This window comes from Cucurbita pepo, chromosome LG06 (genome assembly GCF_002806865.2).
Source record: "Cucurbita pepo subsp. pepo cultivar mu-cu-16 chromosome LG06, ASM280686v2, whole genome shotgun sequence".
Lineage (NCBI taxonomy): Eukaryota > Viridiplantae > Streptophyta > Magnoliopsida > Cucurbitales > Cucurbitaceae > Cucurbita > Cucurbita pepo.
Genome location: NC_036643.1, coordinates 9270838 through 9295210, shown reverse-complemented (window position 1 = coordinate 9295210; position 24373 = coordinate 9270838). Strand labels below are relative to the sequence as shown.

Here is a 24373-nt window from a genome sequence, read left to right as displayed (position 1 = left end):
CTCTCATCCAAATCTCTAGCCTAACCACTGTTAGTGTATGCAACAAAATCATCATCTCCTCATTTCCAATAGAAAATTCCAAGCCAATTGTTCCCTTTAAATAACGTAGTACCCTTTTTGCTGCCGGTAAATGAACCTCAGTGGGATTCTCCATATATCAACTAATCAGACTCACTACAAGCATTATGTCTGGCCGAGTTGCTGTGAGATAATTAAGACTTCCTACAACTTGCTTATAGTAAGTTTTGTCCACGTTTGTTCCATCTTCATCTTTCATAAGTTTGCATCCAAGGACAATAGGATTATGAACAGAATTACTTTTGTCCATTCCAAACCGTTTTAGCACCTCCAAAGCATACTTTTTCTAACTTATAAAAATACCACTAGATTTTTGTAAGACTTCAAGGCCAAGAAAATACCTCATCTTACCAAGATCTGTCATGTCAAACTCATTTTTCATGAAATTTTTAAACTCTGTAAACATTAATTTATCATTTCAAATAAACTTGAGATCATTGACATAGAGACTTACAATTAATACTTTGGCTTATTTTCCTCAATTGATAAACAAAGTATGCTCATAGTCACACTTTTCAAAACCTTCCTTCATAAAATAGGCTTTTATACGGCTATACCAAGTACGTGGAGCTTGCTTAAGCCCATAAAGTGCCTTCTTTAACTTGTAAACCTTGCTCATGTCCCTTTTGCACACATCCACAGGGTTGTTCCACAAAGACCACTTCATTCAAATCACCATATAAAAATGCAAATTTCACGTCCAGCTGATAGATGGACCAGCCTCTTTGAGATGCAAGTGCTACCATCAAACGAATTGTCTCCATGCGCGCAACAGGTGAAAATACTTCAGTATAGTCTACCCCATGATGTTGATTATACCCCTTTGCTACAAGCCTAGCCTTGTATTTGTCGACTTCCCCATTTTCATTGAATTTCGTCTTATAAATCCATTTTACTCTAATCTTCTTTCCACCCTCAGGTAATTCCATTAATTCCCATGTACCATTTCTGTTTATTGCTTCCTTTCCAGATCCATGGCTTGCTTCCATTTCTCACTCTCAGTAGTGGTAGACATGGCCAAGTGAGCTTCATTATCTTCTTCATAAAGATCTTCTCCTGATGCATAGTCTCTCATCCAAACTGGTAGTTTCCTATTCCTCTCCTTAGTCGAACTAGGAAAGCTTGCTTCAGCTAAAGAGCTGGAGGAAATATTTTCCTGTGCAGTATTTTCCTCTGCAGCTTCTATACCATATTCACTCCCTTCTTCATTTTCATCAAACACATCTGCTGCCTCCTCTTGATCACCCCATTCCAGATCGCACATAATGGATTCTTCATAGGTCTTATCGAAGTCCCAACTCTTATCTTCCTTGAATACAACATCCCTACTTATTATGAACCTTTGTGAAGTTGAATCATAGAGTCTGNTTCTCGAGTCTCTGCACAGTTTGCCTCCTTCTCTTTGCTTTGACATTCGCATTGAAAATGTTCTAGCCTGTGACAATTATAGCACACCACTGTGGCCCTGTTGAAGGTTTGTCTGCCTCATNATTATGAACCTTTGTGAAGTTGAATCATAGAGTCTGTAAGCCTTTGACTCTTCACTAACTCCCAGCAAAACACAACTCAAACTCTTATCATCTAACTTAGTTCTNTTAAGATCATTGTATCCTTGGACTCCTCAATGGAACACACAATATAATCAAATTTGGGAATCATAGGTCACAAAATCTTTTCAACTACTTCAACATTTTGTTTGTTCTCACCATTTAGTTTCATCTTGTTGGGTATGCTAAGGGTCCGAGAANACATCCAAAAACTCTAAAATGCTCAACTGAAGGTTTGACTCCACTCTAAGCTTCTTCTAGNTGTCGAACCTTGATATTTCTGCTTCATAGAATCCCATATGTTTTTTGTTGTATCCTTGTTGAGGGTTGTCTCCAAGATCGAACTATCTAAAGCTTGAAATAGATAATTCTTCGCTNTATTTTTGACAGCCAATGTTGGACTTCGATTCAGTACATGCATAGTCCAGTTGACTGCTTCAGGCNCTTTCAAATCTTTCAACTTCTGATCTTCACTGTGCTTCTGATATGAAAATGATGTCTTTGTTCCNTCTTCGCTTTCAAATCTTTCAACTTCTGATCTTCACTGTGCTTCTGATGTGAAAATGATGTCTTTGTTGCNTTTTTTCGTTCCGCAACTCCGTTCTGTTGTGGCGTGTATGCAGCTGTCAGTTGTCTTTGTAAACTCTCCTCCTCGANAAATATGAAATTATTATTACTCAAAGAGGGTAATACAGACACAACTGAAATAACGAATTGCTGTGGCTTGTGTTTTACTAAGCTGAGGGCTTCTATTTAAACAAACATAAATCCTATAAATAGCTCCTACAAAAATTGTATTGAAATAAACTATTCCTCTTAAGATGAATGGCTTAACAACNTAAGGCTTTAATAAATGAGTTTGTTTCCTTCTCAACATGAATTTTAAAGTTTTTAAATACAGCAAAAGCTTCTGATTTTTCTATTAAGAAATAAACTCATGCTTTCTGCTGAAGTCATCTGTGAAAGTAACAAAGTACCTTTTCTTGCTGTTTGAGATGGGTTTGATCGGTCCACAAATATCAGCATGCCCCAATTGGAGAATTTGTGAAGCTCGCCACGTGCTTCTTTTTGGAAACGAGTGCCTTTGTTGCATACCCACCAGACAATTTTTACACAGTCTTAATGGAGACTTGAGTTGTGATAAACCATCCACCATCTTCTTTTGCTGGAGAGTCTTTAATCCCTTAAAGCCCTAAATGTCCATATCTACAATGCCAAAGTTGTTCAATATCTTCTGTGATTGTATTGAAACAAGTGGATGTTACAGGCTAAGATATAGCATGCAGTACGAACATTCGATTCCAAGACATCTTTGTTTCCATGATTAAGCCTCTCAGGATGAAACATCTTGCACGTTCCATTTTGAAACAAAATGGTAAGCCACTTTGCTTGCAATTTCCCAATACTGANACTTAACTAATTCTATCTAAAATAAGTTGCACTAATTTTGACAGTTTCCCTTAGTGCAAACTTATTTCTTAATAACTGCNTCTTAATGGAGACTTGAGTTGTGATAAACCATCCACCATCTTCTTTTGCTGGAGAGTCTTTAATCCCTTAAAGCCCTAAATGTCCATATCTACAATGCCAAAGTTGTTCAATATCTTCTGTGATTGTATTGAAACAAGTGGATGTTACAGGCTAAGATATAGCATGCAGTACGAACATTCGATTCCAAGACATCTTTGTTTCCATGATTAAGCCTCTCAGGATGAAACATCTTGCACGTTCCATTTTGAAACAAAATGGTAAGCCACTTTGCTTGCAATTTCCCAATACTGAACAAATTGTTCTTCAGCTCTGGCACATAGAACACTCCTGTGATTATCTGTATGATTCCATTCACTTGCAGCCGTACATTACCCTTTCTTGTTACAACCATGCTTGAGTAGTTGTCCAGCTTCACTGAATCTCTAAAACTTCCATCAAAATCTGAAAAATATCCCTTCTTCCCACACATATGATTGCTACATCCCGAGTCAAGGAACCACATATCTTCTATATTGGCCTTATTCATATTCACATAAGCCGTCAGCAACATCTCTTCTCGAGTCTCTGCACAGTTTGCCTCCTTCTCTTTGCTTTGACATTCGCATTGAAAATGTTCTAGCCTGTGACAATTATAGCACACCACTGTGGCCCTGTTGAAGGTTTGTCTGCCTCATCCCCTTCCTCTGCCTCTAAAACTTCCACGACCTTGACTCCTTCCTCCAGATTGTTCAGCATGAGTGATCTTCAAAGCGTGTTCTTCTTCAACATGAGAACTCATGCGTTGTCCATGCACAAGCAGGCTGCTTTGCAACTCATCCATGGTTAAGATCATTGTATCCTTGGACTCCTCAATGGAACACACAATATAATCAAATTTGGGAATCATAGGTCACAAAATCTTTTCAACTACTTCAACATTTTGTTTGTTCTCACCATTTAGTTTCATCTTGTTGGGTATGCTAAGGGTCCGAGAAAAATACTCATTCACAGATTCTCCTGCCTTCATGTGAAGCATTTCAAACTCCTTCCGAAGAGCTTGCAAATGTGCACGTTTTACCCATGTCGAACCTTGATATTTCTGCTTCATAGAATCCCATATGTTTTTTGTTGTATCCTTGTTGAGGGTTGTCTCCAAGATCGAACTATCTAAAGCTTGAAATAGATAATTCTTCGCTTTCAAATCTTTCAACTTCTGATCTTCACTGTGCTTCTGATGTGAAAATGATGTCTTTGTTGCTACAGGAATCCCATTCTCCACCAAACCCCTGTCACAATATCTCACGCTCAAAGGTGTGAATAAATATGAAATTATTATTACTCAAAGAGGGTAATACAGANCATAACTTTCAGCCTTTACTAGCAACTAAAGAGATGATTGTCCGTAATGTTATCATCCTTGCGATCNCTAGCAGCTAAAGAGATGATTGTCCGTAATGTTATCATCCTTGCGATCGAACTAAAAGTCTCGTCATAGTCTCGACCATATTGCTGAGAGAACTCACGAGCAACAAGGCGAGCTTTGTGTCTATCAATTCTACCATCGGCTTTTTTCTTCAGCTTGTAAACCCACTTACAAGTAATTATATCGGCATCATAAGGTTTTGGTACAAGCTCCCAGGTGTCATTTTTTCGAAGTGTTGAAATTTCTTCCATCATTGCATTTTCCCATTCTGAAATTCCTTTAGCTTCACTGTACAACCTCGGCTCATTTTCACTTGTATCTCCCATAAAAAAACATGACAAAACAGAAAATTGATTAATGTCAACTACAAAATTAGACAAATGACCTGGTAACTTTTTTTGTCTTTGAGGATTTTTTCTTGTGGCAACTTTAATATTTGTAGTGGTTTCTCTATTTTCTTCAGCTTGAATGTCTATNAACTTTAATATTTGTAGTGGTTTCTCTATTTTCTTGAGCTTGAATGTCTGTCGCAATTGGAAATTCTTTTCTCCCTAATGTAGAATCGTCAGGAAAAAGTGTAACAGTAGTTGTACTTTTGCTGTTATCTGCATCATCTCTGTAACTTGAAATTTCATCAAACATCACATCACGAGACACGAATAATCATCTTTGTTTCCAAATCCATATGCNCCATTTCTTGAATAAGCCTTCTGAGCCACAAGCATTCTTGAGTAGCCATTGTAACATCTACATATTCTGCTTCACAACTTGACAAAGCAACGGTACTTTGTTTTTTACTACACCATGAAATTGGGGCAGAGCCTGCTGTANTTAGTTCGATTATGTTTCAGTACATGAACGTAACAAATTGACCCAAAAATACGAAAATAACNTTTTTACTGCACCATGAAATTGGGGCAGAGCCTGCTGTAAAACAAAAATCGGTTGTGGAGCGTCTGTCGTTCACGTCACTAGCCCAATCAGCATCCACAAAACCACTCAATGGANGAAAGGAAGACAATGAGACTTGCCATATTGGCAGCCTGAACAAATCTCATCATGCTGAATATCTTTAAAGACAGGGACACCATGAAGAAGTTGTTTTGTGGATATTTTCTGCAACAACGAGAAACCCACATGACCCAATCNTAGAATAAACTACCAACAAGTTGACGAAAGAATGTCGCATCTGCTAATGACTTCCCTTCATTTCTAGCTAGTTTTAGATTTNATCCGCAGCAACATGTTTCACATTAGATAATATTTGAACATCTTTAGGACCAAAAAGAACATACCTTCCTGAATTTGTTATTTGTGATACAGAAGCAAGATTTTTTTTTCAAACCCGNTTGGTTCCATAGAAGTAGTTTTTTCTCTTGAATTCTCCATACAAAACCTCTGCAATAAACTTGATGTATATCCTTTTTTAGACCGAAAATAACCATCATCACGTTTCTTAATTTCTAAACCCAGAAAACAATTAGCTTCACCTAATCTTTTCATTTCAAAACGAACAGACAAGGCATCTTAAAGACTACTGATTTCAACACTATCATCACCAGTAATAATCNAACCACCATCTTGATGTACAACCGAGGTCACACTTGTTGGCTGGTCAAGAACCTCATCAAGAACCTCAGTAGTTAAGTAGTATTCCCAAATTGGATCTGAAGAATTTTTTCTTACGTATACAGCATTTGCTTTTGATTCCTGCATTTTGACTCGACAATTTGGCTTAATATGGCCGGACTTTTCGCAACAATGACATACCACTTTCACCTGACAATCTCGTTTAAAATTTCCAGGTTTTCCACACCTGTAGCAAGCTTTAAATGGCTTCTTTGACGACTACTCACTTCTGAATTGATTTGCATTACTTGATGAAGGCTTTGAATGAAAATTTTGTCTCCTTTGATCTTTGACATACAAAGCATCTTCTGACTTTGGAGAAAACTCATTGCTACTGGTCATTTGCTNCGCATTACTTGATGAAGGCTTTGAATGAAAATTTTGTCTCCTTTGATCTTTGACATACAAAGCATCTTCTGACTTTGGAGAAAACTCGTTGCTACTGGTCATTTGCTAACCGAAGGCTTCCTGATTTGAAAGAAGATTCTCCAGTTCAATTACCGTAGGCTGATTTGCCCACCCTTGTATTGAGGAAACAAAAGGCATAAATTCTTTTCGTAATCCACTGGTTCCTCAGCATCTAATTCTGAATGTCAGTACATAGATTTTTCACTTTTAAGAAATATTCTTCAATAGAAAAATTACCTTGAGTTACCACAGCTAGTTCATTCTCTAAAAATTGCAATCGAATTGTATTTTTCTTAGTGAACAACTTTTGAAGGGTTTCCCACGGTTGCTTGGGTGACTTTAAATCACGAATATGATCAATTTACTCCTTGCTAATCAAAGTTCGCAAGGTAAATAAGGCTTTTCCACATTTGATCTTCCATTGTTGGCGTAATTTTGCATTTTGTGGAGTATCTGTTGGAATTTCTATGTCATCGCTCTCAATTAAATCCCACAAATCTTGCCCTTGTAGATAAGCTTTTATGCATAACTTCCGATACCTATAGTTATTGCCAACAAGCTTTTCCATAGCTATACTCATAGAAGCACTTCCACCATTCATCTTGCTGAGTAATAATATCAAACCGTACCAACTGTCACAATATCTCACGCTCAAATGTGTGAATAAATATGAAATTATTATTACTCCAAGAGGGTAATACAGAGACAACTCAAATAATGAACTGGTGTGGCTTTTGTTTTACTAAGCTGAGGGCTACTATTTAAACAAAAATAAATACTATAAATAGCTCCTACAAAAACTCTACCGACATAAACTATTCCTCCTCGTAAGTATGAATGGCTTAACACTTTACTAATTCCAGCTAAAATAAGTTAGCACTAATTTTCACAACCCCAGTACTCTTTTGAACTCAAAAAGTTTTCCATGAGCATTGCCCAATAATCATAGTATCCATCAAATTTCGGAATTGCAAGCGGCACAAATGAACTCTGAATCGACATGTTTTTATTATGACATAAGTAGAAAACTGCTGCTTCTACTTTTAACTTGGCTAAGTTTAGGGCATGCCTCTGTTACCAAAGATTAAGAATAAAGACAGAACTGCGAAGATGAAAAGAATTGGGAGAAATCTCACCCTCTATCGAACAATGAAATTCGCTATTATATACCAAATACACTCAAATCAAATATGGTAGACTAAATCTAGGAAGACTAAATCCAATCTAATTCAAATAACTAAATCAAATCTAAATCTAACAACATTACGTTGAAAATGAAATTCGCTATTATATAGCATTACATAATACACGAACAAAACAAGGAAATTTAAATCAAATAACTCTACATTTATTTTTGCTGTCTTTTTAGTACATCGAATTCTTGAAAATAAAATTATCAAAAAATGTGATTTGATTTTTTTTTCCTTTATGAAAAAATAAAGTTTAAATTTAAATTTAAATTTGGTAATACTCTAAAAATTTAATAAATAAACCAACTAATTAAAAATATTGATATAGCTCGAGTTGCAATATCCTATGTTGTTCATAGGTAGCAAGTTTGAATTTTCTGGCTCACACAAAAACCAAACAACCTTTCTTCCTTGCATAACAAATAAATTAGAGTGTTAATAAATTTAATTTTTTTTTAAAAAAAAATAAGAATTTATTAAACATTTTTTAAATTTAAGGACGAAAATAGATATAAGATGCAAATTAATATTATTTTTTATATGAAAAAACAAAAGATTATTTTGGGAAGATGAAACGAAATAAATAATCGAGGAGATCTTTGAAAGGGAGCTTGTCGAGTTTGAAAATTGAAAATTTTCTCGCCCTCCTACCCATATTACAAAATTTTCTCGCCCTCCTACCCATATTGAAAATTTCACTATTACAAAGTTTGAATTGAATTAAAGGTTTTCATCACCCAAGAGAATACAAATGAGGACAAAAGTGTAACCGAGGCTGGCTTAACTAAGGCGACTAGGTGGTTTAACGCGTTCTTGAGACGACTTTGATTAGTCTTCTCAAGTATTTCTTAGCGTTGGAGCAATAGGATCTATATTAATTGACCATCGTTCAATATCCTAATATGCTTAGTTTACTGGAGCCGTCCTAACCTAGGTCATCGTTTAGCCAACTTAACTCTAACACTGTAAATCTCTGCAAATAAACACCTTCTATAGCGAGAGCACACAATTAAATACTTGAAGCTAAAACATACTATAATATGCGCACATACAAGCAAACAAGCTCAACAGGGAGATAACATTCATCAATCACCCCGAGCACAAATCATAATAGGCCATCCTCCTTGCTAACATAGTGGAAAGCATATAAAACAACCATCATCACAAGTCTAATCACAGGGGTAATTTGGTAATTTTTTATATCATGCATAAGATATTGATCCACATTGTCCAACTCCTATTGTAGTCGTGCATGTTCTCTTTCTTGCTTGCATAATAAACAAGACAACATGCTTCTACCGTAATTTTATCATAACTTACATACTCATCCAAAAAAACGATCTTCTAAAGTCTTTAACGTGCATTTTCTAACCACCTAAGGTAAGGAATAATCTCGTGCTGGTACTCTTTGTGATCCCTACAAGTATTACTTGCGTAAAATTTGTGTGGTTACTTGGATGAACCATACCTTCAAACTACCGTCTCGAGCAAATTTTGACTTTCTTTCAAGAATCCTAAACCCTCCCTCTTTTCCTTTTTTTTTTCTCCTCTCGTTGGAACTATGAGTAGGTGCTTACGAGACCCCTGGTTGGAGGTTGACTTTGACAGATTTTTCAAAACTTTTACTATTTTCTTTTATATTTTTCTTAAGGTGATGAGATTTTTTAAGCATTTTTCTCTCCTACCTCATTTTGAAATTCAACATCTAAGTTTGTGAATAAATTGCAGGAAGTTTGACTCAAAAGAAAACATCGTGTATTAAATTTTTCATCGGAGCTCGGATGTTACAATGTCAAGCTTAATTTTTAAGGGTTATTCCCTACATGTATTGCTTGAGAAAAGCTCGGAACTGATTACTTACATATTCTTTCATGTCCCCGAGCCTAATTTAAGTCCTTCTAATGCTTAAAATTCCTCATATATTCTTTGTGAAGGTCTCCTAATGAGCTATGATTTCACACCCATGAATAAATCTTTAAGAATCAATCAAAAAGACAATCAATTTAAGTCAAAATTAAAAGTTATTCGATGAAACAAAAGAAGTGTCTAATTCATCAGAATCAACTACGTCATTGTCTTTTACCTATACAATAGAGAACCCGTGTGCAACTCGCAAGAATATGATTAAATTTTTTATTAAATTCGATTTCTTTGATCCTCTCGATGGAGGAAAATTCAAACATGAAAAGTAGTAGTCTTACAATATTTATCATATTCTCTTTCTTGAAGGTTGAATTAATGGAAAGATTAATGAAATCTAAAGAATAATTTATTAGACTTGAAAATTGAATAACATTAACGTACATTCATTCAAACTTCAAAATTTCAAAAGACCAAATTTATAGCTTGAGAAATTAGAATTTAATACTTGGAATATTTGGAACCCCAAAATATAAGAGCCTCTCTAAATTTGGTAGTCTTTTCTCAATATAGTTTTCGCATAAAACTATATATACGGCTCCACATTATTAGAAAAATTTAAGCACTCACACCTTTGCCATTGCTACTCTTCATCATTTGTGAAACGAGCTTGTAACCCTAACCCTACAACTTGAAGACACTGCACAATGACCATGGGCAAAGGTTTCAAGCTCTTTCACACCATTTTCTTAGTGATTGCTTGGCAATGTTGTGCGAAAGTGGGTGCCACTTTTGGTGATGTCACCGGTGATGTGAATTTAGATCATCAATTTTCATTTCGTGCTCTTGGATCACATGAAACACAAGCCCCAACAGTTGCACCAATTGGAAGTAATACAGAAGTCATAGTGGATGCACCGTTTGGAAGTATTGCTCAAACTCCGGAGGCTCTAACCCCAGAGGCGGAGGCTGGATCAGTTGAAAGCATTGCTCTAACCCCGAAGGCTGCCTCAGTTGGAAGCATTGCTCTAACCCCGAAGGCTGCCTCAATTGGAAGCAGTGCTCAAACTCCAACCATTACACCAATTAGAAGTAGCACACAAGCCTGAGAGTAGCATTGGTGTGTATGGAGGTTTCCTCTATATTGGTATGTATGGAGGTTTCTTTGGCTATTAACGTCAAATTCAATCACTACTTTGTAGAGAAATTCATTATTTCTATATTTTTTCTTTAAATTTTTTCTCATATTTAACTTTCTATTTTAATTCATGGACTCATTCTATCATTAAAAAATATATACATATAATATATATATATATATATATATATATAACCTCTAAATTTGGTAGCTTAAATAAGTGTTTGTTGGCCCCTAACATGACTGGACAAAAATAAATACCAATAGATGTGAACAATCCATGAACATACAATAAAAAAGTACTACACAAAAAATGTTACCCATTAGAGTACGACTCTTCTTTCAGAACACACAATACTCATCAATATCAAAAAGGACTACTTTCTCAACACATAAGCCTTGAAAAACAACAACAAAGCAAAAAGATACTCAAATACCTCATCACACACACTTACACAAACTAGTTGAAACACTCAATAAGTCTCTTAACCACTTCAGCACCACTCAACTAGCTGAAAATGCGAGACGACTAAATTTACTCAAAAAACATAAAAAAGACAAATAACAAATGTGTAACCCTTTAGAGAGAAAGATATAGCATTCACACTCACACAAACATAGATCTAACTCAGACCAAAGAATGCCTTGCCCATTACTCCTTAACACCTTCCTATATTTCCACGTCATCTAAGGCTGGATCATGCTTTTGGAGTGCGACACCTTCCACGCCTACTCCGATGGGGGTTTTGTGTAGTCCCGGAGAGTGATTCAAGTAACTATATATATATATATATATATATATATATATATATATATATATATATATTTGAATTATTTATGGATTCAATGTATGTCTAGATCAATTCTAACCAGTCTAAACTCGGTCTCACAATTCCATTGCCTGAACCTCGGCTTCGCTCCTCGCTCCTTGAACTCGGTCTCACTGCTTCGCACCTTTCCGATTCATTCTCCTCTTAAGACCAACAAGAAATTAATTCTATCTCTTCCTTATTTTTTGAGATCAAATCTAGTAATTCAAAATTCTAAAATTTCAACATATTTGGAAAAACTGTTCTTTAATATTAGTTGAGATTGGCGGAAGGATTATAACATAGGAGTGTGCTTTTACTTTTTATTTTTTTAATGAAATCTTTTGTTACAATAGGAATAAAAACTATATTATTCAAGAATTAAAGTCGACCATAATCTCTTAACATAAAATATAATAGATTGAAATGAAAATCCAAAACACTAGTGTCAACAAATATGGCCCATTATGAGCATGTCGATGTTTTGAGTTGTTGCATTAATGACAATACATCATAAGAGACAATGTCTTTGAGCACCATGTACTCTTTAGGCGATGTGAACATAAAAGTTGTAATATTCATTAGTACATTTATGAGTTTGTGAATTGAAAATAATATTATAATAGAAGATTTACAAATTCTATCAATATTGGATCTGTGACGCAATGACTGATTAGAAGGTTGCGCGTTTGATTCACGTCGGGTTCAAAAAACCTTCTGCTACCAACCATTAAAGAAACACATTGGTCCCAGTCCCCTTTTTGCTTTGATTTGATATATGAGTAACCAACAAAGCTTTTATTATGTACACGGGTGGCACCCTCGACCTTTTGCGACTCTATGACTTGTGGAATAGATGTCAAGCAGGCTATAACTCACCATATTGTCTCAACCGAATTTTGAGAGTGTTTTGAGGTAGCGCCTCGACTCTGGACACCGGACATTGCTACAAATACCTAAGGCTGTGCACAACAATAACGACACGTCTAGATCCTAGTGTTAGCTAGTGGTTTGCTAGTGGTCACCTCTTTGGTCAAGGATGCGATAAGAGCTTACAAGTAGGTTGCTTAGTATATTATATACTCAATCCTTTCTACCTTCTTTTTTCAAGTCCATGTAGGGGGTGCTCAAGAGCTCAGTAGTCACAAAGGCATGTCAATCAGTGGTGTCTATTATGGAAACAATCATTGGGGACTCTATGAAGCAGAAGTACCAGAGTTCCACAAGAGTCAAAAGAGCACAACTTCAAGCTCTTAGGAAAGAGTTTGAAATTCTACAGATGAAAGAGGGCGAGAATGTTGATGCATATTTTGCTCAACTCACACTATTGCAAACAATATGAAAATTCATGGCGAAAATATGAAACAAATGGTGATTATTGAAAAACTCATGAGATCAATGACCTCAAAATTTGAGTATCTTATATGTTCGATTGAAGAGTCAAATAATTTAAACATTTTAACTAACGATGAATTACAAAGCAGCTTGCGAGCAAAGTCTGAATGAGCGTAGGTGATGAACGGTTGGGTCGTGAGAAGAAAAAGACAGAAAAAAAATGAAGGGCCAACAAGAGAGTGGGTGATGTGATAGCGAATTTGAGGTTTTAGAAAACCTATAAATTAATAGGTTGTCCGTTGTAAAGAGCATAAGTGGGTGATGGGATAGCGAATTTGAGGTTTTAGAAAACCTATAAATTAATAGGTTGTCTATTGTAAAGACCAAAGCAAGAGTTATAGAGTTAAAAAGAAGTACAAGGGTTTTAAGAATTCTTTGTCTCCTTGTCTCTCCCCTCTCGACATCTCCTTCACAGTTTCGTGAGAGCTATTTAAACAAGTGAGTTTCAGAGCGTTCATTTTCTATAAGTTGATATCAGAGCGGCTTTTAATTTCAACAAATTGGTATCAGAGCGAATGATAAAGCGGAAGGTGCATTGGTTGGAAGCATTGCTCTAACTCCGGAGGGTGCATCGATCGGAAGCATTACTCTAACCCAGAGGGTGCATCGGTTGGAACCATTGCTCTAATCCCGAAGGGTGCATCGGTTGGAACCATTGCTCTAATCCCGAAGGGTGCATCGGTTGGAAGCATTGCTCAAACCCCAACCATTGCACCAATTGAAAGTAGCACACACGCATGAGAGTAGAATTGCTTTGGATTGAGATTTTTTTTTTATTTTTTTTATTTTTTAAGTAAAACATAAGCCAAACTATATTTTGTAGACCCATTCATTCTTTCTATATTTTTTCTTATATGGAATGATTTTCCTACATTTTTTTTCTCATATTTAATTTTCAATTTTAATTTAGGGACTTCATCCTATCATTATAAATTATATACACATTACTTGACTTATTACAATAAGAACATAAATGATGTAGATTATTCAAGAATCCAAGTCAACCATAAATATGGGTAGTACTATAGTCATAAAAAATTAACCACTGAAATACCAATTCTAATGAAAAGATGAAAAGACGTTGAGGAAAACCTCAATATATAGAATGAGCCATTATGAGCATGTCCATGTTTTGAGTTGTTGCATTAATTACAATACTCTATAGGACGAAAGGTTTTGGGTATTGATTTGTACATTTATGAATTTGGACGAAAGGTTTTGGGTATTGATTTGTACATTTATGAATTTGCGAATTGAAAAGAATATAATATTAAAAGATTTACAAATTGTATCCTTATTGGATTCGTGGGGCAATGGTAGCTTGTTTGATTCTCGATCAAAAAGTTGTGTGTTTGATTCACATCGGATTCAGATAGGATTGGCCATTGTTTAATTTAGTTGTGTGACTTTCATTTTTTTTTAGGGTTCAAAACCATCCATAAATATGTAAGAGCTTATCAAAAGATATGTAAGAGCTTATCAAAAGATGATCAATTTGAGTAAAAATTAACGGTGTTTTAAGAAAACCAAAAGGTAGTCGATTCATTAGAATAGATCACATCAATATCTTCTACCTATGGATGAGACACAATATGTGCAAACTTTTGTGGAGATATGGAGCCTAATGCCTAAATCTGACAGAGATATATTTGGAATATCCTTCCTTTGGTGGGGATATGGAGCCGGATGCCTAAATCTGGCAGAGATATATTTGGAATATCCGGATATGGGGTCTGATGCCTAAATCATTTGGAATATATTTCACAATAGATATATATGGTAGATATTTAGTAAAGATTTGATAGAGATATATGTGTTAGATTATATCTCGTTTAAATCTTTGGAAGCTATATTTAGTAAATTGAAACCATATATATTGTTATTGAGCGATCCTAACAATTGGTATCAGAGCTAACAACTTGTATCGATCCTAACAACTGGTATCAGAGCGAGGAGAAATTCACCACGATCTGTGAAGATGGAAATTTCAAAGATTGGAATTGAGAAGTTCGATGGATTCGATTTTAGTTTCTGGAAGATGCAGATTGAAGATTATCTGTACCAGAAAGATCTTCACGAACCCCTGTTGGGGGTGAAGTCGGATAGTATGACCACAGAGTAGTGGAAGCTCAAGGATCGTCAGGCCTCAGGGTTGATCCGATTGATGTTGTCCAAAAACGTGGCGTTCAACATCATCAAGGAGAAAACAAGGTCAGATTTGTTGAAGGCGTTGTCGAATATGTACAAGAAACCGTCGGGTATACCAGAAAGATCTTCACGAACCACTGTTGGGGGTGAAGCCGGATAGTATGACCACAGAGCAGTGGAAGCTCAAGGATCGTCAGGCCTCAGGGTTGATCCGATTGATGTTGTCCAAAAACGTGGCGTTCAACATCATCAAGGAGAAAACAAGGTCAGATTTGTTGAAGGCGTTGTCGAATATGTACAAGAAACCGTCGGGTATACCAGAAAGATCTTCACGAACCACTGTTGGGGGTGAAGCCGGATAGTATGACCACAGAGCAGTGGAAGCTCAAGGATCGTCAGGCCTCAGGGTTGATCCGATTGATGTTGTCCAAAAACGTGGCGTTCAACATCATCAAGGAGAAAACAAGGTCAGATTTGTTGAAGGCGTTGTCGAATATGTACAAGAAACCGTCGGCTATGAACAAGGTGTGTTTGATGTGAAGGCTGTTTAATGTACAAATGTCTGAAGGTGGATCTCTTGCTGGTCATATAAACGAATTCAATATGATTACAAGTCAACTGAGTTCGGTGGGTATTAATTTCAAAGATGAAATTAAGGCATTGGTTTTGATGTCATCTTTACCCGAGTCATGGGATACTTTTGTTGCCGCGATCAGTAGTTCACGAGGATTTGATAAACTGAAATCGGAGATGTAGTTCTTCGCGAAAGTATTCGCAAACGGGAAATCGAAGATTCATCAGGCAATACTCTCAGTCATTGGTATATATTGCACGCAATCTCATATGAGAAGATTGAGTTAAGTAAATCAAAGGGCCCAAACAATAGCGATCAAAATCAAGGAACCGAGAAAAATCTCCAAACAAACCAAATGTAGAGTATTGGACTTGTGGAGTAAAAGGTCACTTTCGGGCCGATTGTACAAAGAGGAAGCAGAATCACAAATCAGAGAATGACGATGATTCGATACATTCAGCATAAGACATTGGGGATGCTCTAATCCTCAGCGTGGACAGTCCGATTGAATCCTAGATTTTGGATTCGAGTGCATCTTTTCATTTGTCTCCAAATAAAGAGTTGTTTCGAGATTTCAAGTCTGGAAGTTTCGAGAAGGTGTATTTTGCCAACAACAAAGATTTGAAGATCGAAGGAAAAGGGGATGTCTGCATAAAAACTCTGGCAAGAAATAAGTGGACATTAACGGATGTTAGATATATTCCTAATCTCAAGAAGAATCTGATCTCTATTAGTCAATTGGATAGCACAAGTTATGCAACAAAGTTTGGTAAGAGTTCGTGGAAGATTTTGAAGGGTGCTATGGTGATAGCACGTGGCACAAAATCTGGAACTTTATACACCACTATAGGGTGTATGAACAGAGCTGCTGTTGCTGAGAGTACTTCAAGTTCAAGCCTATGCCATAATAAACTTGGACATATGAGCATTAAAGGAATGAAGATGCCAGAAGGAGTTCTGGAACGTCTGAAATCTGTTGATACGAGTCCTTGTGAGAACTGCGTTATGAGCAATCAGAAACGAGTTAGCTTCACAAAGACTGTTAGAGAATTGAAGAAAAGTACCGGGACAACGAATCAAGTGGGAGTTGAGGTTGAGTTGCAGAACAATTCACATAGTGATGTTGTAGCAGATACTCAAGAAACTCCTGAGACTATTGCTGGGGAACCAGAGGTGAAGCAAGTTAAAGTTGAGGTTGAGTTGCTAAAAGATTCACCTAGTGATGTTGTAGCAGATACTCAAGAACCTCATGAGACTGTTGCTGAGAAACCAGGAGCAGATCAAGTGACACCTGAGCAGGTGTTGAAAATATCATCCAGAGCCATCAGAGTATCAGATAGGTATGTTCCTTTACACTATTGGTTGGTGACTAATGAAGGGGAACGAAAGCCCCTTGATGAGACCCTACAGTTGGAGGATACAACTAAGTGGGAGCAAGCCATGGATGATGGGATGTCTAGGCTTCAGAAATGCGTTGCTCTTTCATCTGCTGAGGTTGAGTACGTGACATTAGCTGAAGCTGGAAAGGAGATGATACGGATGACAGACTATCTAAAAGAATTAGGCAAGAAGCAGCGCGAGAAGATTCTTCAGGTCGATAGTTAGAGTGTCATGCAGTTGGCGAGGAACCCAATCTATCATTCAAAACACAGAAGGCGATACCATTTCACTCGGAGGTTAGTTGAAGATGGTGATGTGTTTGGAGAAGATAGAGGGTGCAAGGAATCCAGCAAACATTTTGTGTTGATGTTGGAACATTGAGGTTATGCAAAGCCTCAATTGGTATGGTACAGATTGAGAATGAAATTCTTCGTTGACTGGATTAGTCTCCAAGTGGGAGATTGTTGGGGTTGACTGGACCCGTCTCTAATTGAGAGATTATTGTGGTTGACTGGATCAGTCTCCAAGTGGGAGATTGTTGGGATATGGAGCCTAATGTCTAGATTTGGTAGACATATATTTTGTTGGAGATTGTTGGGATATGGAGCATAATGCCTAGATTTGGTAGAAATATATTTGGAAGATATTTAGTAAAGATATGATAGAGATATATATGGTAGATATTTGGTAAAGATTTGATAGAGATATATTTGTTAGATTATATCTGGTTTAAATCTTTGGAAGCTATATTTAGTAAATTGGAACCATATATATACGCCATTGTCAGTGCTCTCAAAATGTACTTCTCTTCATTCTCGGTATTATCTCTTGTTGTATATGTCTGAAGTCATCAAAAATAAAACGTTTAACCAATATTCCTCCTTGTATTTTCTCTCTCCTGTTCTTTGTGTTCGTCTTGATTGAGTGTGTGCGTTGTTGAGCGATCCTAACAATTGGTATCAGAGCTAACAACTGGTATCGATCCTAACACCTTTACTATACTAAAACCCGAGTGCTGTCATCAAGGAAGCTTTAGGAATTGGTTTCATGAAGTTCCAAACACTAAGAGATATCAGGTACAATATTCACAATTTTTTGTGGCTAAAACCTTTGATTTTTGGGTCAAAATGAACTTGAAACAAAATGATAATTTTGTTGGTTTGAGGGGTGTGGATGGTAGGTAGAGAATTACTATACATCCAATTTTGTTCGGGAGACCACCCCTATGTTGGTTTTCAAACATGTAAGTCTATGACAATATTTTATTATAAAGTTTTAAATGTTCATTTCCACGTACGAGAATAAGGTATGATGACTGTAACAACTTTAGGTTAGTAGAAATCTTTGGTCGTTCCAATTTGTCACGACTCGATTTCTGGGACATTGAAGCACCGTCGGTTCATGGGCTAACACTAAAAAGTACGATAAAATTCTATGCCTTTTATAACCAAACAAAGTCATATTTAAAAAACAATTCATAATTCATAACAAGACAATGGTTTATACAAATCTGAAAGAACCAAAATCTCCAATACACAGGATCGACAGCCCGAGATGACCCTCTTTTGCGACCACGTAGCTCCCAAAGGCTCCCCCACTTTGACCAACAATCAACGATAACTTGAAAAAAAAAAAAAGTAGAATCTGACAAATATAAACATATTCAATAAGCAACCTACTTGTAAGATCCGATGACATTTTTATCCTATCTAGTGAGTAACACCCTTTAGGCATTTAGACTTAACCAAATATTAGTTCACTTTAAAATATTAGTTTAAAATAATGATTTGTTCAAATAGATTGAAAATAAAGGGTCAATATGCAACTTGCATGAGAAAAATATTTTTTTTAACACTATAATTCTATTGATGTTGGCAATTCAAATGAGATTTTCACTAAACCACATTTTAAACCATCGAAATTTTTTTAGTTTCGAAATTTCGTAACGAGGCCTTGTAAGTTAAATAATTACGTTGGTTCCCACTAAAAATCGAACTTTCTATAACATAATGTCATTTTGAGTAGTAGCTATTGAGATTATCCTTTCGAGTAGATAATAGATCGTGGGTTTACAGGCAAATTCGTGAAGATCATCGAGAATGACTCGAGTACCTTCTTTTAAGCATATCTTGTGTTCCCAAACCTTCATCACCTTCCTCCTTCAGCTTGGGATCATTATCTTTAATCATTACAATTAAACTTATAGGAGGAGTAATTCAACTTGTTATTAAAGAGACGTGTAGGTGATTCATAAGTGAAAAGTTTCCATCAAAACCGAGAAAAAACTAATCAAAAGATGGTCGGGAGGATAGACTATTGGTTTAAAATATTGATTTTTTTCATAAAGAGGTATTTAAAGGGGTGATGACACACCTAGAGAATATTTCGAGCAAACGACTTCGAAGTGAACTAACGAGGATGAAAACCTGCCAATTACACTTAAACCTAAACTCACTGCAAACCTAATCCCACGAGATTTTCGAGAATGATTGGACTTCAATTACACTTAAACCTAAACTCACTGCAAACCTAATCCCACGAGATTTTCGAGAATGATTGGACTTTCGTAATGATTGTACTTGACTCTGTTAGACGAACACGACTCTTGACAATGGTATGATATTGTCCACTTTGAGCCTAAGCTCTCATGGCTTTTGGGCTTCCCCAAAAGGCCTCATTCCAATGAAGTTAGTATTCCTCACTTATAAACCCATGATCATTCCCTAAATTAGCCGATGTGGGACTTTCATCATCCAACACCTCCCCTCGAACAAAGTGAGCCTCCCCTTAATCGAGGCTCGACTCCTTTAGAGTCTTAGTCATTTTTTACTGTCTTCGAGGAGGCTTGGCCTCGACTCCTTTAGAGTCTTAGTCATTTTTTACTGTCTTCGAGGAGGCCAAAGTGAGCCTCCCCTTAATCGAGGCTCGACTCCTTTAGAGTCTTAGTCAATCATCCAACACCTCCCCTCGAATAAAGTGAGCCTCCCCTTAATCGAGGCTCGACTCCTTTAGAGTCTTAGTCATTTTTTACTGTCTTCGAGGAGGCTTGGCCTCGACTCCTTTAGAGTCTTAGTCATTTTTTACTGTCTTCGAGGAGGCCAAAGTGAGCCTCCCCTTAATCGAGGCTCGACTCCTTTAGAGTCTTAGTCAATTTTGACTGTCTTCGAGGAGGCTTGGCCTCGACTCCTTTAGAGTCTTAGTCATTTTTTACTGTCTTCGAGGAGGCTTGGCTCCTTTTCTTTTGGAGTCTCTTTGTTCGATATTTGAGGATTTACCAATCTATTGACACGACTAAGTTTAGGGCATGACTCTGATACCATGTTAGACGAACACTCTCGAGGAGGCTTGGCTCCTTTTCTTTTGGAGTCTCTTTGTTCGATATTTGAGGATTTACCAATCTATTGGCACAACTAAGTTTAGGGCATGACTCTGATACCATGTTAGACGAACACTCTCTTTGTTCGATATTTGAGGATTTACCAATCTATTGGCACGACTAAGTTTAGGGCATGACTCTGATACCATGTTAGACGAACACGACTCTCCACAATGGTATGATATTGTCCACTTTAAGCATAAACTCTCATGGCTTTGCTTTGGGCTTCCCCAAAAGACCTCATCCCAATGAAGTTAGTATTCCTCACTTATAAACCCATGATCATTCCCTAAATTAGCCGATGTGGGACTTTCATCATCCAACAGACTCTATTGGAGTAGCGATAATCTTTTAACACGAAATACGTTAACCCGGAATAAAAAAACGACAAAAAGAACAAGAAAAATCAAAATCCATAAAAAGAAATAAGTGTGTCGGGAAAATAAGTTAAAACGAATAGGGCTAAGATAAGAGTAGAAGGAAGATGGGAAGCGCGATTGAATATAATCGACTCAATAAAGGAGTAGTAATTAATATAGTAACAAAATTAATACAATTCTTAGAGTACAAGGAATATAATTATAATTTTACGTACGCTAATAAAAACATTAAAAAAGAGAGTATGAAGAAAAGAAACCATCGTAAAGTAGTTGTGTTATAATACAAAGATATTGGGTACATGAGAAACTTTTTCTCGTTCAACGTCACCTTCACCGACTTCAAGCTGAGAACATCCAAGCACTCTCAAATGATTCAATTTGGTTAGATTTGACATGGCTTCTTTCGAGGACAAGTTTTTCAAATTTTTGCACAAACATAACTCTAATGTCTCCAAAGATGTAACGTTTCCCAACCATTCTGGCAGAGATTCAAGGCCATTAAAATTGTTAATATACAACGATCTTAAAGTAGTGAGGAACATAAGTTGTCGAGGAAGCTGTGTTAAATTAACGGTTCTTATTTCATGCAACTCAAGAACTTCAAGTGAATTGATGGGTATGAATTGACTCCAATCATAATCGTGCATTGGCCCTTCAACTACCAATGTTTTCAAGTTAGGAATACCACCAAGCCCTTTAGGCAAGTTATGAAAGTTTTCGAGTCTTAACGATGATAAGTTCTGCATATTTTGCAAATTTGGTGGGTGCAAATTTGAGGGGGAAATATCATCGTGAAAGTCGCCTATGCACAAATCGACGAGTGAGCTACAGAATTCCAACCAGTTTGGTAGCTTTATCAAACTAGTACAGTTATAAATGCATAGAGATTGAAGCTTTGGTGGACTTTGAAAGCTTGAAAACAATCTCGCATTAACCGTGTCAGCCTCCAACCTCTGACCATGAGTTGTAAAAATATTTGGAATATTCTTTAGTTTGAGACAAGAACAAATAGTTAAGCTTTCGAGATGAGGAAAAGCCGTGGAATTTGTCAAAGCAGTAACTTCTTCCCATTGCTCTAAATTGTCCATTTGCAAAATATCAAGTCTTTTCAGTTTCGGAAATAAAGTTCTGCTATCACAATAATTCCCATAAAATTGGCTTCCAATACTTTTTACAGCACTGAGCTCGTTAATTTTAAGAACCTCAAGTTTGGATAACTGACCGAGCATCGGTAAAGTTTCACATTTTTTGCAGTAGTCTAGATTTAGCTCAACCAAGTTTTCAACAAAAATACAGTTGGGCAGAAGTTCACCAGCAAAATTATGAATTCTCAATGCTTGAACGTTTTCGTGTGGTTGAAGCCCTTTTAACACATTCAAATCATTGTCACCACAGTCTTCTCTTTCAACACTCCATTCAAAAAGTAGATCAGAAATATTTTCCTTCCGTACTAAATTTGCAGCCTTGGCCTCCTTTTTACTTTTGACTTGCTCGAGATGTAAAAGGCTTAATTTACCTTTAAGGTCTTTTAAAGGTCCAAGCTCGTCAATCTTACGTCCTTCTTCAAACCCAACTACAAAAATAGAAAGCGTTTGAAGTTGAGTCATTCGGCTTAAATGTTTAGGCATTTGCTTAACTTGATTTGAATAATCAAAATCAAATTCCAAATGCCTTAAGTTGACCAACTTTCTCAACTTTGTAGGAAGCTTTACATCACATCCAAGCTTCAAAGTCAGCAAATTGTAAAGCAAAACGATAGATTTTGGGAGCTTATTTATTCCAGACTTTGAAATGTCAAGATACCTCAAATGCTTCAATTTACCGATTGTATCTGACAATTCAGTTATGAATCCATAATCAATAATTAAAACGCGCAAGTAGATGAAGTTGATGATCATATCCCGACTATCAAAGTGTACATTTTCACAACAATAAACTATTCTTCTTCTTTGACGGATCGAAAGAACTTCATCACCTTCTGATTTTCCATTCGTTACAAGGTGCCTTCTCAAATTTTGATCATTTGAAATAGCACATGCGACCTCGTGTATATGATCATGCATCTTACAGTATATAAGTTTTCCTCTCTTATCCTTAAAAACATCTTGAAACAAGGAACGAGACAACAAAATATCGAAATGCATCACTCCAATATCCTCCATCGTTACATTGCTTCTATTGGGTAGTTGAATAAACCCTTGTGCTATCCACATCTGAACAAGTTCTTCCTTATAGAAAATAAAGTCAGGTGGAAAATTTGAACAGTATGCAAAACATTGTTTCAATGAGGAAGATGGTAGACGATCCACGCTTAATTTGATTGTGGATAAAATAAGATCTTCCTTTGGTAATTCAATTCTCACCAGATTTTCTAAAGTCGATTGCAATTCATCGTCATTCTTGCATGATTTCACCATTCCTCCCAACACTTTCACAACCAATGGTATACCACCAAATTTTTTAACAAGTTGTTCTCGAATCACATTAGGAATTATTGATAAATCACTTCCGAATGCACATTTTTCAAATAAAGACCAACAATGATCGTCTGATAACTGCCTCAAATGATGTCTGTAATTTGTCTCCATAATTTCAGCAACTTTATCACTCCGAGTAGTCACAACTATAGCACTTCCAACATTTTCACTGATCTTTAGTAAACAGGCCTTCAACTCATTCCATAGAACGGGTTCCTCATTCCAAACATCATCGAGCACAAGAAAATACTTTTTGACACTCAACAGACTTTTGAGCTCTCGAAGTATGAGTTCCCTTTCATCTGAGCCACCAAATGTAGGATTTAAGGATACCACGATTGCTCTCAAAATTTTGTTGATTTTAAAATGATCAGACACACATACCCATATAGTTGTATCGAAATTCTTCCTTATCATATCATGATGGAAAACCTCCTTCACCAGAGTTGTTTTTCCTAATCCACCTGTACCAACGATGGGTAAAACAACCAGAGTTTCTTGATTCTTACGAGCGATCAGTTTATCCACTATATTTGATACTTCAGTTTCCCTCCCAATAACTCCAATTTCATCAGGAAAGGAGTCCGTCTCTCGTACTTGGTTAAGATCAGTTTCAGTTTCATTAAATGTTGTAGCAACACATCTGGGAGGACATTTTGTATAAACTAACTCATCCAACTTTTTAGTAACGGTTGTGATTTCATTTGTCATTTTAAGACGAAAAGCAAAGAAATTTTTTGAGAATGAAAAGAAATTGCATACCATCCGATCTTTCCCGATTTCCACTTTGCGTCGAACATCTTCATAAGCGAGTTCATCGAGTAAAATATCGGCTTTGAGGACGATATCTTGAAGCTTCTTCACCCATAGCTTTAAGGAGTCAAGGTCTACCTTCATTTTTTCAACATCCCTTAGGATGGCTTGCGCCATGAGTAAAGAGTCCTTCATTTTCGAGAGTTCGTCCTTGAATCCCCATGCCAGGCCGACCTGCTCAGCCGCCAGCTTCACCGTCTTCTTCAACACTTCTTGTACAGCAAAGGTCCATAGGAATTCCGCCATGGTTTTCTTCTTGGATTCTCAAAGCTTGCAAT

The 24373-nt window shown here is 36.6% G+C and overlaps 2 protein-coding genes across 2 annotated transcripts; both read right to left on the bottom strand.

Moving 5' to 3' along the window:
• Nucleotides 1-1030: 1030 nt before the first annotated feature.
• LOC111796780 lies at nucleotides 1031-3851 on the bottom strand. Its single transcript, XM_023679537.1, has 3 exons — nucleotides 3757-3851; nucleotides 3292-3706; nucleotides 1031-1513 (listed from the first exon to the last, which is right to left on the bottom strand). The coding sequence occupies exons 1-3, from the start codon at nucleotides 3849-3851 to the stop codon at nucleotides 1031-1033; spliced, it is 993 nt and encodes a 330-aa protein (XP_023535305.1).
• Nucleotides 3852-20931: 17080 nt separating this feature from the next.
• LOC111796912 (disease resistance protein RGA2-like) lies at nucleotides 20932-24373 on the bottom strand. Its single transcript, XM_023679714.1, has one exon. The coding sequence runs from the start codon at nucleotides 24339-24341 to the stop codon at nucleotides 21081-21083; it is 3261 nt and encodes a 1086-aa protein (XP_023535482.1). The 5' UTR covers nucleotides 24342-24373; the 3' UTR covers nucleotides 20932-21080.